This window comes from Dipodomys spectabilis, unplaced genomic scaffold (genome assembly GCF_019054845.1).
Source record: "Dipodomys spectabilis isolate Male_0828 unplaced genomic scaffold, ASM1905484v1 ptg000019l, whole genome shotgun sequence".
In the NCBI taxonomy this organism is placed as follows: Eukaryota; Metazoa; Chordata; class Mammalia; order Rodentia; family Heteromyidae; genus Dipodomys; species Dipodomys spectabilis.
The window spans coordinates 12,655,740-12,669,887 of record NW_024870696.1 but is presented as its reverse complement, the minus strand read 5'-3'; the positions used below and the strand labels follow the sequence as shown (position 1 = coordinate 12,669,887).

Genomic DNA, 14,148 nt, shown 5'->3' with positions numbered 1-14,148 from the left:
GCTGACTTTATAGAGGTAAACATATATAGATCAGCTGGCCACCAGTGTCTCACCCCTGTAAACAGGCTCCTTTTCAGGAGGCTGAGATTTGAGGATCACAGTTCAAAGTCAGTCCAGGCAGGAAAGTCCATGAGACTCTTATCTCCAATTAACCATCATACGCCAGAAGTGGAGCATGGCTCAAGGGATAGAGCACTAGCCTTACGCAAAAAAGCTCAGGGACATCGTGCAGGGCCTGAGTTCAAGCCCCAGTCTGGAACAAAAAAAGATAGATAAATAGATAGATAGAATAATTATTTTACTGAGCAGTGAAGAGATAAGTTCAAAAACTAGTCTTTAGCCCTAAGAAGCTTCCATTTCAGTGGAGAAACCAAAACCATGAGGTGGAGATAAGCATGTTCTGATGTGGCTGTGGGTGCTACATCAGTAACCTACAGACAGCACTGAGAATGCAGCATGGGAAGTGAAGATGGACGTCTTTTAGTGAATGACATCGGATGGCAAAGCCTCATTACAAACCCAGTAGAAAAAATGCGCCTGGTCACTGCTCGAGACACCATGGTCTGGAATCCTGAGCTCATAAGACAAGTTTTCTTAACCTTAGCACCACTGAACAATTTGGTGTTGTAGCATTGTCTTGTTTACATCATTGCATTCTACTTTTTTACATTATTGTTTGCATCTTGTCTACACCATTGTTTGCATCATTCCTTCTCAGTGCCAGTAGGGCCACTCCCTCCAGCCCCCATCTGTGATACCAAAAATGTCTTTCAGATGCCCCCAGTTGAGAATTACTGTCTTGAGAGCATGGAAAACCAGTGTAGGAATAAAAGTCATGGAAAGTAAAGGAATAAAAGTCATGCAACTAGTGTTTAGACTTACACTGATACTCAACAAATGTTGAGTTAATAAATGAATGAGTTTCCTGGAACCCTCTGCCATGTTCTTTTGGTTCCAATCAGAAAGATCTTGAACTTTGAATTAAGTTTTAAAAATGTCCAACTAGAAGATAACAATAACCACGTCCATTTATATAGCATTCAATAGTAATTATCTGGTCTGGGGCAAAAAAAAATGTCATACTCTCTGAGCCTCTGTTTCTTTGATGGGGATAATCAATTCTGTTTTGCAAGGCTATTGGAAAAATTGCTTGAGATAACTGTTGTAAAACATGCCATCTTTGAGGTGTTGGCACTCACTCCTTTCATGCATTGACAAAAGGAATCATAGATTTCCCTTCTAGTTCCAGTCAGGAAGCTAACTAGTCCACTAAAATGGACTAGTGTCATTGCTTGCTTTTGTTATAAATGTATATTGAACACAGTGTGCCAGAAACAGACACATCAGCTATCTGGCTGATCCTTCATAAACTAACAGCTTGGTTGGGCCCAGAGAGTTGCAACTTATCAAGACCTACACAGCTAATCATTATCTCCCTGAGCATGAGAGACTGTCAGCACTCAGGGTTCACCCACCCTGACACCTCTTACACACTGAGGCTGGGCTGGCTTGTTGGTTTGGGGAAAATGCTTTCTATATTCTGTGTTCTTTAGTTTGTTATAGACATAGATCACTAGATCTGGAAATTTCTTCTGAAAATAGCAGAATGGATCTCCAATTGTCTCCTTTATCCTGAAAGAAACACAAATAGTTTGTCATACTTGTCCCAAGCTCTTTTCCCCTGCTTCCTGCCTCATACCATATTGCCCAGAAGTACCCTCTGCTGTCTACTGTGAATTGTTTCCTCCCCCTCCCCCTCCCCCTCCTCCTCCCCCTCCTCCTCCCCCTCCTCCTCCCCCTCCTCCTCCCCCTGCCCCTCCTCCTCCTCCATTGTGGTGCACAATCTCTGGGCCTGGGCGCTGTCCTTCAGCTTTTCAGTTCAAGGTTATTGCTCTACCACTTGAGTCACAGCACCACTTCCCGCTTTTACTGCTTATGTGGTGCTGAGGAATCGAACCCAGGGCCTCATGCATGTAAGGCAAGCATTCTACCACTGAGCCACCTTCCCAGCTCCTTCTTCTTCTTGAGAGTACATGGGTTTGAATTTAGGGCTTCACACTTGCCAAGCAGATACTCTACCACATGAGCCATACCCTCATCCTAAAGCAGGTTTAATAAGAAGTTTGGAATCTGGCAACACTCATCACTAATTGTGCAATCTTTAGCCACTCAATCCTTCTGAAATTTATTTTTCATTCATAAAATTGTAAACAATACAATTTACAAGTCCCTTGGGTACGTTCCTCAAATTCCCCTCTCCTCCCCACAAAATCCCTGCATTACAAGGTTTCTTATGTCTGTGTGAGTTTGCAGGATTTGGCAGCAAAAGCTGATTTAACTATCATGTTACTGTGACTTTCGTAGCTCTATGCTCCCTTTACCCAGCTGTCCTGTTTTCTGTGTTATTTACATAAAAAGTCACTACTTCTGTTTAGTAGGACCCAGCCAAAACTCTAAAAGAAGGTGAGAGCTTCTGACATGTCCATGATTAATTCTGAAGACCACAGAAAAGAAGAATATTTTAGGTTTTTATCAAAATTAATTTTCTTTTTTCCACACAGATAGGAATTTAGAGTTGGATTGTTTTTCTGGTACCAGAACTTGAACGCAAGACTCACACTTGTGCAGTTTGCTTACTCTACCGCTTGAGTCATACCTCAAGGCTGGCCTTAGACCCATTGTTTTGGAGATGAAATCTCTTCCTGGGCTGGCTTTGAACGCTCAGTCCTCTGGGGCTCAACTTCCTTAATACCTAAGACTACAAATGTAAGCCTCTGGAACCTGGCAAGAATTGGATTTTTAAATGTTCTCATTCTACACTGGATTTGTAAGAAAGAAAACAATACTCACTTTCTATTTTGTTCCTCATCGATGTGTTCTCCCAAATTCCGGATGAACTTTAACAGATCACCCACAATGTCCTGATAGACGTTGCCATTTTTAGCATAGAACTTATTCATTTTTTCCATAACATGCTTATCAATCTAAAAAACAGAACATTACACAAAAACATGGCAGCAGTACAGCATAAGGCAAAATAGAAATTTGAATATGTATTACCCCTTACTAATTAATATAACAAAAAAATAGAAAATAAAGTAAATGATATACACCATGATATACACATCTTTGTCTAAGTGCATAGTCTCCATACAAGATTAAATATATTAAACCGTTTGTTTGTTTTTTAATCTTTGTCAGCTAGATACCAGTAGCTGGTGCCTATAATCCTACATATTTAGGAAGCTGAGCTCATGATTCAAAGCCAGCCTAGGCAGGAAAGTCCAGGAGACTCTTACTTCAGTTAACTAACAAAAAAGCAGAAAATGGAGCTGAGGTTCAAGTGGTAGAATGCTACCCTTGAGCAAAAAAAAAAAAATCTCAGAGACAGTGCTCAGATCCTGAGTTCAAGCCAGCCCCAGTACACACACACACACACACACACATACACACACACAATCTGCTACATTAGGAAACTGGTTCATTATATTATACATCATTTTTATCCCTGTGACCCCCTTTGTAAATTCACAATTATATTTCCTCTGACAAAAAGCTTGTCATAGTGAGTAGCGTGAGTGAGTAGAGTTGGTGTTTGTTTGTTTAGTCTATTTCTAAAAGGCTGCTCGTTTCCTCTTTCTTCTGATACCCCAGGACAACCTCATCATCCTTTCCCATTTGTAGGGAAAGTTTTGGATCAGAGGACCAGATACAATAACCTTGAAACCAGAGCCATTGGGGAAAGTATTTGACTGGAGACTGGGCTCACAGTAGTGTGGGCCCCGCATGAGACTGCATGGGTGCGCTCTGAGAATGGCATGCAAGAGGAGCCGAGCTGTGTGGGCAGCCGGATGATAGGGCAGAACCAAAAGCAAACGTAGGAGTGACTTCTACAAAACTTAGGTTCAAGACCTGCTCAAAACAACTATGCAACCTCAAAAATGGGCAAGTCACTGACATCAACAGAAAAGCAAAGCCTAAAGGGTAAGACTGGAAATCAGTCAAAATGTAACATAGCTCAGTGAAACTTAAAGGAAAGAACCCACGAACTGGGTTTGAATGGGGTTCTGTTGTCAGCCTAGCCAATCTCTGGCTGTCCTATCCTGGATTCTTCAAGTATTATTGCTCAACCTCTGTTTCCTGTGGGATTAAATGAGTTGGGAGAGTGGATGGCATCAGAACGTTGTGGAGTGGCTAGCTTCAGCACATGGTTATACTTCCCAGCACCCAGACCTGCCACATCCCTCACGGGCTATGTGCCTCTGGGAAAATTGTCAGTGACTCAGCCTTAACTATCTGCAAAATAGAGATAATTGCCACAGAAGCTGTTGTAAGGACTAAATGTGATCAAATACACAGTCCTAAGAGCTCTATCTGCCACAGAGTAGTCTAGCTCTCCCTGTTAACTGTCGCTGTCATCTGTTCTAGTTTATATTTATCTGTTTCTATAAGCTTAAAGTCTAACCCAGAGTTTTATACACAATCATTGAGCAAAGAGTCATGGCACACTTACACCATGCCAGGGATACAGTCAGCAGCAAGACAGCTGAGGGTCTCCTCCCTCATAGAAGGTGGAGCTAGCAAAGAAAAAGGGTATTGAACCAACAATTATATATATACACACACACACACATATGTATACATATATATATATATATATATATATATATATATGTTGTGTAGTGTTGAGACAGGAAAAGGAAAGAAAACACATAATAAGAACCAGAAGCCAAGCAGCAAAGACCTAAGATAGGAAAGGTATTGATTTCAAAGGACTAAAGCTTATGGATTCTCTCCTCGGGCTTTTGCATAGTGCTTTGCATTTCTGTAGATCTTTCTGTGCCAATGTTCCTGTCTATTCTACTTTATGTGCCCGGGCCTTCACATCACTCTAATATGTAATCAGTACTTGATAGATGTCTGCTAATTAATAATAATTAAAGTTGTGATAGTGAAGACTAAATTAAGGTGATGATTGACCCCGTAGAGTTCTACTATTTAGTTCAAGTTAAGTGGACTTTTCTTGAAGGGGGAAATTTGAAATCAACTCTTCTTTGTGTGTGTGCTATCTAACAGAATGTACTTCTTACGTGTGGCTCCTCAGAGCTGAGCTGCTGGTGGGCAGCAGAGGCAACCAGACTGTCTCTGGACTGAGCCCTCACAAAGGATCACAGTCCTTTATGGTCACAGGAGTCTTGGCCAGGCTTGACAGAAAGGTTTATGGGCTAGGTAAAGGCCAGCCTAAGGTGGAGCCTGAGAAAGAGTCTATCAGGGGTGCTGAGTTCTGGATGCCTCATCCCCCCCAAAAAAAAAGATAACAAGAAGAGAAGAAGGAAAATCATCTCACTCATTTCTTGCTTAAAGAACAGGAAAATGGTACAAAAGAAATTGAAAATAGTAACATATGACAGACCCTTCTCCTGGAAGAACTCCCAGACCATAGGAATTGTTCATACCTTAGATGTCCACTTGTCAAAGCTGTAAGATACAGATAGATCAGAATGCAGTAGCCTGTAGATCTCACTTGTACGTTTTCGAGTTTTGATATCGGATATGTTTCCCACATTCCGAAGTGTCCTGTACCGACTGCAGATGACAAAATTAGGGTCATTCCTTTCTTCCTACACTTTTTTTTTTGTAAAGATACTGTACAGAGGGGTAAGAGTTACATGAGTAACGTAATGAGTACATTTCCTATCGAGCATTGTTACCCCCTCCTTTGTTTGTCTCCCACCATCCCTTCCCTCCCCACCTCCCCAACTCTTCCCTCCCATTTCCCAAAGTTGTAAAGTTCGTTTTTCAACACAGTGTCTTGTACATCTCATTATTACAATAGGTCAACCTGTATCCTTGTTTCAGCATTTTGTTATTTCCCTTCCCCTCCCCAAATTAGAAAAATGTATATACAAGATGCAAGGCACCAAAATCAAACACAGTGACAACAGGGGTTACACCATGTGGGTTTTCCCACTCTTTCAGAAATAAGAAACAAATATATTTTGATTTTTGTTGTATTTTATTTTGCACCAACACTGGAGCTTGAACTCAGGACCTTGCCCTTGCACATGGGTTTTACTGGTAAGGCTAGTGCTCTACCACTTGAGCCACAGCTCCACTTCTGGCTTTTTGCTGGTTAACTGAGAATAAGACGTTCCTGGCTGGGCTGGCTTCGAATAATAATCCTCAGATATTAGCCTCTTTAGTACCCAGAATGACAGGAATGAGCCACCAGCACCCTTCTATATTTTGCTTTTGTTTTTTGTTTTTTTTAAGAAGTAAGACTCTTCAAAAATTCTTCATGATGAGAGTGGCAGCCATCTTTTCCTTCAGTTCAGAAGAGGAAACAGAATCCAGGAGGTTGAATCACATAGCCAGTATACACCGAGCTGACAGAAAAGCCTAGATCTGTTCATCCCAAGCCCTGAACCCTCCTGCATAATTGCACCTTCTCCACTCTGGAGAACTGTGACACCCACTCAAGTCTTACTTACTTCTCCCATGTCCAGAAGAAGGGATGACCTAGCAGGTCACCAACACTGTCTGTCATGTTTTCCCCAGGATAGAAGAGGTGGCGAATGAGATCCTCAGTCTCCTTATCTGGAGAAAGTTGAACCACTTCTTCATTATTTTTACCCTTCAGTGTCTCAAAAGGAATTTCTCCTTTCTTTACCACATAGAGGACCAGCCGTCCAAGGGCCTACACAAAAGCCACAAAGGTGCTTATGACATACCTTTCTATTTGGGTAACCTTGAAAGTACAACTGTTCATTTTGGTTTGATTCAATTGAGAAACGCTGAAGAGGTTAGTAAAGCCACACCTCTGGGTATATTGAAGGTTGTTTCTAGAGACCATTGGATCATGAGCATTCTAAACTAAAGAATGGCTTAATCCATTGAAAGCCTGAAATTTAAACAGACTCCAGGAGGTGGTGGAGTTGTGAAAGGCAGAGTGTGGTTGGAGGAAATAAGTCACTGGAAACACATCCTTAGAGACATAGCGCCTTCCTACTCTAGCTCTGCTCTACTTCCTGTCTGCCATGACGCAATCTGCTCAGCCACACCCTCCCTGCCATGATGATGTGAAACTGTGATCAAAATGTTTCCCCCAATAAATGATTCTCTTGGTGCTTTTTTTTTTTTTTTTTTAAATCACAGCTATATAAAAGTAATAAACAGAGAAGTTGTGATGCTGGTTTTGTACAAGTGAAAGATGGGGAAAAATCTCATGTAGTCTGCCAGCATGTTAAGGAGAGAAGACACAGATCTGTACACAGAGGCTCCTTCAATGCAGTACATGGTTTTGGCTTATATAGAACAAAAGATAATCCTGGGCCAGAGTTGTCAGTAAAAGAAAAAAAAAAAAGAACAAAAAACTTCTTGTTATTAAAGAGATTTGAGTTGGACCCTGAGAGAGTATATATAAATCAGAGGAGAGTGTTTACAGAGGCGAGAGGGGAACTGGGGCTTTGGGTCTAGGGTTACATGAGGCTGCAGATAATAGCACTTATGCATGTTGGATGAGATATAAAGGCTGGCCTTCGCAGGGAGGAAAGATAAAGGATTGGCATAGGAGTCATCAATACTAAATATCTGTAAGAGAGGTGTGGAAATATGGAGCCACCCAACCAAGAAGCCAGCATGGTAGGTGCAAAGCCCCTACCTATTTGTTACTGTCCAGAACAGAACTACCCAACAGGGGTCTTGAGGGTTCATTCTGTCTGCCCAGGCCCCTTGTCCTCTTAACAGCTATTTCAGGATCTTCACTTTTTTTGGCCAAGGTTTATCTCTTCCAAGTCCAGGACTAATTCTAATCCCACCCATTGCAGAAAAGCTCTAGCCTTCCTCAGAGCTCAGCACATGAGAGAGCTGAATAGAGTGGGAGAAGAAATCCCATTTACTTTACTCTCAGGCAAAAAGAATACCTCTCAGAGGAATATAGGAGATATTCGGAAATATTTCCTGGAAGAGATAATACAGGCTCAATTTAGTTACTTATTTAGCTAATGAAAGGAGAAAGAGAGAGGAGAATCAGAAAGGAGTCATAGCAAAAGGCAACTGCACATTGATCCTGCCTTTTCCTGTTCTCAGCAGCTTGCAAACTCAGCTACAAAAGAAACCCAAGGAAACATTTCAGTCTACAGCAAGAGAGGGCAGTGGACAAGGCCGGAAACCTAGAAAGATCTTTCTCTCCTTCCTCTTTAAAATAAAGACATTCTTTAGTTTTCCCTAGAAACTAAAATAACAAACAAATAAGGAAACAGAAGAAAAAGAAATCTAGATTGCAAAAATTACCTCTAGATCTCTCCTGATTTCCTGTGGATCTCCAGTCCCCTTAATGCTCTGATCAAAATCTGCCAGGCGAACTGCATCCTTGGAATCTAAGGAATAGTTTACAGAGGTACACGAAAATACACATTATCCATGATGTGACAGTCAACTCATTTAGATATGCTATACAATTCATCAATCTCTCTACAAGGTGAGTAATACTATTTTTTCCTCAAAAACTGCTGTGTTCATTATTTTATTTGATCTCCTAGGTATCTGCCAAGAAAAGGACATGCATTTCATATTTTTCCAGGCCAGAAAATCGAAAAGGATAAAGAATATAGATGAACAAGTTCCTCATTCATTCAGTTATTAGGGCCAAGTACCCAGATTTATAAGGAGCTGTTGGTAGCAGTTAAGATTACCTCTGATGGAAGGGTATGACATTGTCCAAAAAGAAATGTACACATTACCTGAATTGTGAAATGGTAACCCCTCTGTATAGCACCTTAATGACAACAATAACATCGTATTTTTTTTGAAAGTTAATCTGGCCTCTGGAACGGATCTGTGCAGTCTTGAGAGAGTGGGTTTGTGATAAAGCACCTTTGAGACTATCTGGTCCTTCCTTCCTTCACAGCAAGGGGACCTTTGCTAATGCTAGGCTGCTCTTGGACTTCCTAGCCTCTAGAACAGAGACAAATCTTTGTTCTCTATCATCTACCCCGTCCGTGGTCTTCTGTCATAGTAGCATAAAGAGGACCAAGGGGAGGACTCACCTATTAAGAAGTTTTGTGGCTGCAGATCCTGGTGAGTGTATCCATGAGACACGTGTAAATCTCGAACTGCCTCAAAGATCGACAGTAGGGTATTGGGGGCAAGGGCGTCTTCCCGACTCTGCAGGCCTTCCTCTGGGCGCCCCTGCAGACGCTCTTCCAGGGTCTGTTCACAGAGGGCCATGCACACGTACACGCACCCCCTGTGGCTCTCGCTCCCATAGAGCGTCACGAAGTGACTGCTGTCCCGGCAGCTTCGCAAGCAGGCCATTTCCTGGCGCGCCTCTGGGCTGCCTTCCGGGAACAGCTTCACAGCCGCCTCTCGGCCCTCGTAGAACCCCAGGTAGATGCCCCCTTTAGACGTGTCTGCGATTTTATACTCCTCCACCATGAAGATCTTCAGCTTGCCGATTGGTGGGCGGTATATCCGGTGGAGGCTCTTCAGGGCTCTTCCCCAGTGTGAGCTCTGCGGCTCCCAGTCCTCCTCCGCCGCCGCCGCAGGAGGCTGGACATGTTCTTGGGCCCCGTACTCGCGGAGAAGCTTGAGGAGGGCCTGGTCGTACTGCCGCCTGGCGGTCCTCATCAGATCCCCGCAGCTCACGCTGGCCCCGCGATCGCACAAGGCGCGCACCATCTCCCGGCTTCCCAGCTCCACGGCCGCGCGCAGGGCGGTGGTGCCCTCGTGGTCCGTGTCATCGATCTCCAAGGCGTCCTGTTCCAGAAGCATCCGCACCAACGCCAGGCGTCGCTTCTCCACCGCCAGGATCAGCGGCGTCTTCCCTTGCTCGCCTCTCACCCGGACGTCAGCCCCGTGGTCCAGCAGGAGCCCGGCCACAGCTTCGGCCTGGTCGCCGCCGTCCAGAAGAGCGTGGATCAGGGCGCTTCTGCCCATGTTGTCCCGGGCGTTGACGTCGGCCCCCATCTCCTCCAGGAGGATCCTCACCACATCCACGTGGCCCCTTTCCGCCGCGTCCATGAGCGCCGTGGCCCCTCCTCCCCTCAGCGGCCTGCGGTCCTCCGGGGTCTCTCGGCTCGCATTCACGTCCGCCCCCTGCTCGAAGAGGAACCGCAGCGCTTCCACCCGGCCGTGCCAGGCGGCCTCCATGAAGGCCGTGAAGCCATTCGAGTCACGCTCGTTGACATCCGCGCCCCTAGACAGGAACAGCCGGAGGAGATGCACGTGCCCGCCGATGCCCGCCACGATGAAGGGCGTGGCCCCGTTCCGCTTCCTGCGCCCAGGCTCGGCGCCATAACGCAGCAGAAGCTCCACCAGGTCCTGCCGGCCGCACTCCGCCGCGTTGTGCAGCGGGGTCCAGCCCCACTCGTCGCTCTCGTTGGCATCGGCTCCTCCCTCCAGCAGCCGCCGCAGCCCATCCTCGTCCTCCTCTTGCACAGCCTGGATCACCCAAAGCCGGGGTTCTGCCATGGAATCGCTACGGCTGGAAGGCTTGGAGGCCTCTTGCTGAGCACCCTGCGTCTCCATGATGGTCAGCGCCAGTGGTGACAACCTTCTGCTTCTTTTTTGTTTCCCCCTCGAGAAAGTGAAAACGTTTTGCTTTGGGGCTGGATCACAGTCAAGGGGACATGGCCTCTGGGGGCCCAGTGGGGTTCTCTGTCTGAAGAAGAGCCATGGGCTCGGTTTGATGGGAGTCCACTTGGAAATCATGGCATTGTGGGGTGGGGGAGAGGGGCATAGCGGAATCTCACAAAACATTTTTGGCTAGCTACCTTTTCTATTTATTATGGTATTTATAAATTACAGAATATTATGAACGTATGACTCTAGAATCCTACTACCAGAAACAGCCACTAGTAATATTCAGTACGTATCTATAGATTTCTTAAGAGTTGGGATCTCGTTGGGATTGTGCTCTATACCAGGATAAAGGAACCTTTTATTCTGATACCTTCAAGCTAATTCTGTACTATAATTCCCTAAGTTATTGCAAAGCATTTTCAAACTTTTTGGGGGGAGGGGCAGCTTTAGGGCTTGAATTCGGGGCCTGGGCACTGTCGCTGAGCTTTTGTGCTCCACCACTTGAGCCACAACTCCACTTCCAGCTTTTTGGTGGTTGAGACTCATGGACTTTCCTGTGCAGGCTGGCTTCAAACTGTGATCCTCAGATCTCAGCCTCCCAAGTAGCTAGAGTTGCAGGCATAAGCCACCAGCACCCAACCAGTTTTCAAACATTTTAATGGTGTTTCAATATGCCATCCTATGCTTGTTTCATTTCCCTATCACAGACTGACTTCCCCAAATATTTGGACAGTATTTTTCTTGTTCTGTTTTTTTTTTCTTTTACTTACTTATGATCTATTTATTTATTTATTTTACCTCAGACCGGTAATGTGCTTACATCCTAAGAAGGTTTGAGAGAGGCACACGTCACACAAGCACCTGAGAACTCAATCATCACGCTGTGAACCGGAAAGGATCTTGTTATTACCTTTAGTTGTACAAAGGCATTTCATTGTAATTCAACATGTCAGTGCATCTTGATCGGTGGCATCTCTTCCATGATTCTCTCATCCATCTGTCCCATAACCACCTATCTCCTCAAGCTTCCTACCTCTGTTTTCACTTAGGTATATTCAGTATTATGACTGTATTTACCCACCATCCCTCTGTTCACTTATACTTCTCCTTTTCTTTAATCCCCACCCCCCACAGAGAAGAAGTTTCAAATCTCTAGTATTCATTTTGTTAAACTGTTTAAATGATTTTTTAATTTAAAATTTTTAAGCAATTCCCGCTTACATTTAAATTACAGGCTCACGCCTGTAATCCTAGCTACTCAGGAGGCTGAGATCCGAGGATCTCGGTCCAAAGCCAGCCTGGGCAGGAAAGTCCATCAGACTCTTATCTCCAATTAACCACCAGAAACCCAAAAGTGGCACTGTGGCTCAAAGAGTAGAGCATTCACCTTGAGCTGAAGAGCACAGGGACAGTGCCCAAGCCCAGAGTTCAAGCACCATGACCAACCAAAAAAAAAAAAAAAAAATTAAGCAATTTCCAATGATACTATAAATTCAGACTCTTTCAGCTTATTTTCTTATACTGTTGCACATGGAAATATCACAATGAAGCCCTTTTGTATAGTTAATACATGCTAATAAAAAAGAGGAAGAGATAAACATATTCTTACCATCAAGTAATGGCTTTAAAAAAACAAGCAACACTTTACTCATAGGAAAAATGTATTCCATGGTTTTTGTCCATTTGCATTTTTAAAAATCTCCATCAGGGTCTGTCCTTGTGCCTGATTATCTCACGTATTCTTTTTATGACCGTGTACCTCAATTCAAAGTAGTGGTGGCTTCCTACCTCAGTGAGTGCTGAGTTTGAGCCCCGGGTTTTGTAGCTTTTGACTGTTACTTCCTGGTTGCATAATCTTAGATTGTTGAGTCCTAATTTTCCGTTTCTTGAAATGAAAAAATCACAATAAATATGATCCTGTGTGTAAAGTACGTTAAAATACAATGGGCAGCAAATATTAGGCCCTCACTGAAAAAGATTTTTATGAACACTATTGGCCTACCACTGTTTGTGTAAATATTACTCAAACAGGAAGCTGGACATGTACCTTTAGTCTATCTACCCTCAACCGGCTCTGGATACTGTAGATTTAAGTCATCAGATAGCCTTAAACTGTGTGTGCTCTGTGTGTGTGTGTGTGTGTGTGTGTGTGTGTGTGTGTGTGTGCATGCACTGATTCTGGGGCTTGAATTCAGACTCTGAGCACTGTACCTTAGTTGTTTCACTCAAGGCTGATGATCTTCCAGGTAAGTCATAGTTCCACTTTTGTGTGGGTTTTTTTCTTGCCTTTGTTTTGATTTAGTTTTGGTTTTGGTGGCCAATTAGAGATAAGAGTCTCAGACTTTCCTGCCTGGGCCAGCTTCAAACTATGATCCTCAGATCTTTGCCTCCTGAGTAGCTAGGATTTGAGGCATGAGCCATCGGCAGCCAGTTTATTACCTGAACATTTATATTACTGCATCAGCTACAAATTCCACAAAGCCACAATTTGTAAGGTCTAATGAATTTTACAACATAAACAGGATTGTCTGACGATGAAATTGTTGAAGCAAAGTGTCTGAGTGGACAGTCCTGGTGACTTACTACCTGATCGCAGGCAGGCAGGCATGAATTAAAGAGCAAAGAAGAAAAGAGCAGCCTGGGAGAGCGTGAGTGAAGCAACAGCCCCAGGAGAAGAAAGCAGGCAGCAAACCTGCCACGCTTTCACTTTCATTTGCTCCAGGCATACAAAGGAGTCTGAGAAAGCAGACTTAAATAAGTAATGGATGGATGATGACAAACTCTTGCCAAAAAAAATCTATGCTCAGAAGCCCTGGGCGCCTTCGAGGTAGACAGAGAGCTCTGACTACTCTGACTACTCTTTTGGTCCCTTTCCTCTCTAGACCCCCACAGCCGACGGATAAGAATCTTCTCAAGCTTTCCCAGCTCTTCTGCCCTTCTTACCTGCCCAACTCCAGCTCCTCTCCTCTGCAGCCATTGGTTCAGTGGCAATGAGTTCTTGAAGACTGTGCCCAGCAGGAAATGGCTTGTTGCTGAGCTGACTGGGTGGAGCAAAAGAAAGAAGTGGAGGAAGGGAAAAGCAAAGGGCAAGCCACAGATGGGGCTCACCCTCAACAGACACACCGTGTGTGTGTGTGTGTGTGTGTGTGTGTCTGTGTGTGTGTCTGTGTGTGTGTCTGTGTACATGTGTGTGTATGCATGAGTGCACGCACCAGTCCTGTAGCTTAAACTCAGGGTCTGGGCTCAGTCCATGATTTTTTGTGCTCAATGCTAGTGCTCTACCGCTTGAGCCAGAGCTCCACTTTGGCTTTTTGTTTTTGTTGCTGTTGTTGTTGAGTAGTTTATTGGAGGTAAGAGTCTCATGGACTTTCCTACCTAAGCTGGGTTCAAACTGCAATCCTTAGATCTCCTGAGTAGCTAGGGTTACAGGTATGAGCTCCAGCACAGACACTTTTAAACAAATCCCTGGCCTGTCCCTTTCTTCTGATGTCTGATTGAGTGTCAAGGGTCATGCTGACCAGCTTTGCGCCTCTCAACTTGTCATTCACAACTCCTGGATCTTTTCTC

The 14,148-nt window shown here is 44.3% G+C and overlaps 1 protein-coding gene and 1 non-coding gene across 5 annotated transcripts; both read right to left on the bottom strand.

The window, feature by feature from the left end:
• Positions 1-213: 213 nt before the first annotated feature.
• Rnasel (ribonuclease L) lies at positions 214-13,587 on the bottom strand. Of its 4 annotated transcripts, none has more exons than XR_006146838.1 (7): positions 9,048-11,036; positions 8,293-8,378; positions 6,492-6,697; positions 5,457-5,586; positions 2,851-2,984; positions 883-1,632; positions 214-253 (listed from the first exon to the last, which is right to left on the bottom strand). XR_006146838.1 is itself a non-coding variant. In XM_042674516.1 (7 exons), exons 2-7 carry the CDS (start codon positions 10,525-10,527, stop codon positions 1,461-1,463), a joined length of 2,208 nt encoding a protein of 735 aa, XP_042530450.1. In that variant the 5' UTR covers positions 10,528-10,576; positions 13,525-13,587; the 3' UTR covers positions 225-1,460. The 4 variants fall into 4 exon arrangements, 2 of the variants coding, with proteins under 2 accessions (XP_042530450.1, XP_042530449.1); XM_042674516.1 differs by adding an exon at positions 13,525-13,587 and having other exon boundaries at positions 225-1,632; positions 9,048-10,576; XM_042674515.1 differs by having other exon boundaries at positions 225-1,632.
• LOC122104038 lies at positions 11,379-11,480 on the bottom strand. The gene has a single exon (XR_006146870.1). It is a non-coding gene; the product is annotated as a small nucleolar RNA U13 (small nucleolar RNA).
• Positions 13,588-14,148: the final 561 nt, after the last annotated feature.

Coding starts and splice junctions, on each gene's coding strand:
- Rnasel (XM_042674515.1), bottom strand. CDS start 10,758: ATGTTTTGTGAGATTCCGCTATGCCCCTCTCCCCCACCCCACAATGCC. Junction 8,379..9,047: donor GCCACAAAACTTCTTAATAG/GTGAGTCCTCCC, acceptor ACTATTCCTTAG/ATTCCAAGGATGCAGTTCGC. Junction 6,698..8,292: donor AAATCAGGAGAGATCTAGAG/GTAATTTTTGCA, acceptor GCTTTTGTGTAG/GCCCTTGGACGGCTGGTCCT.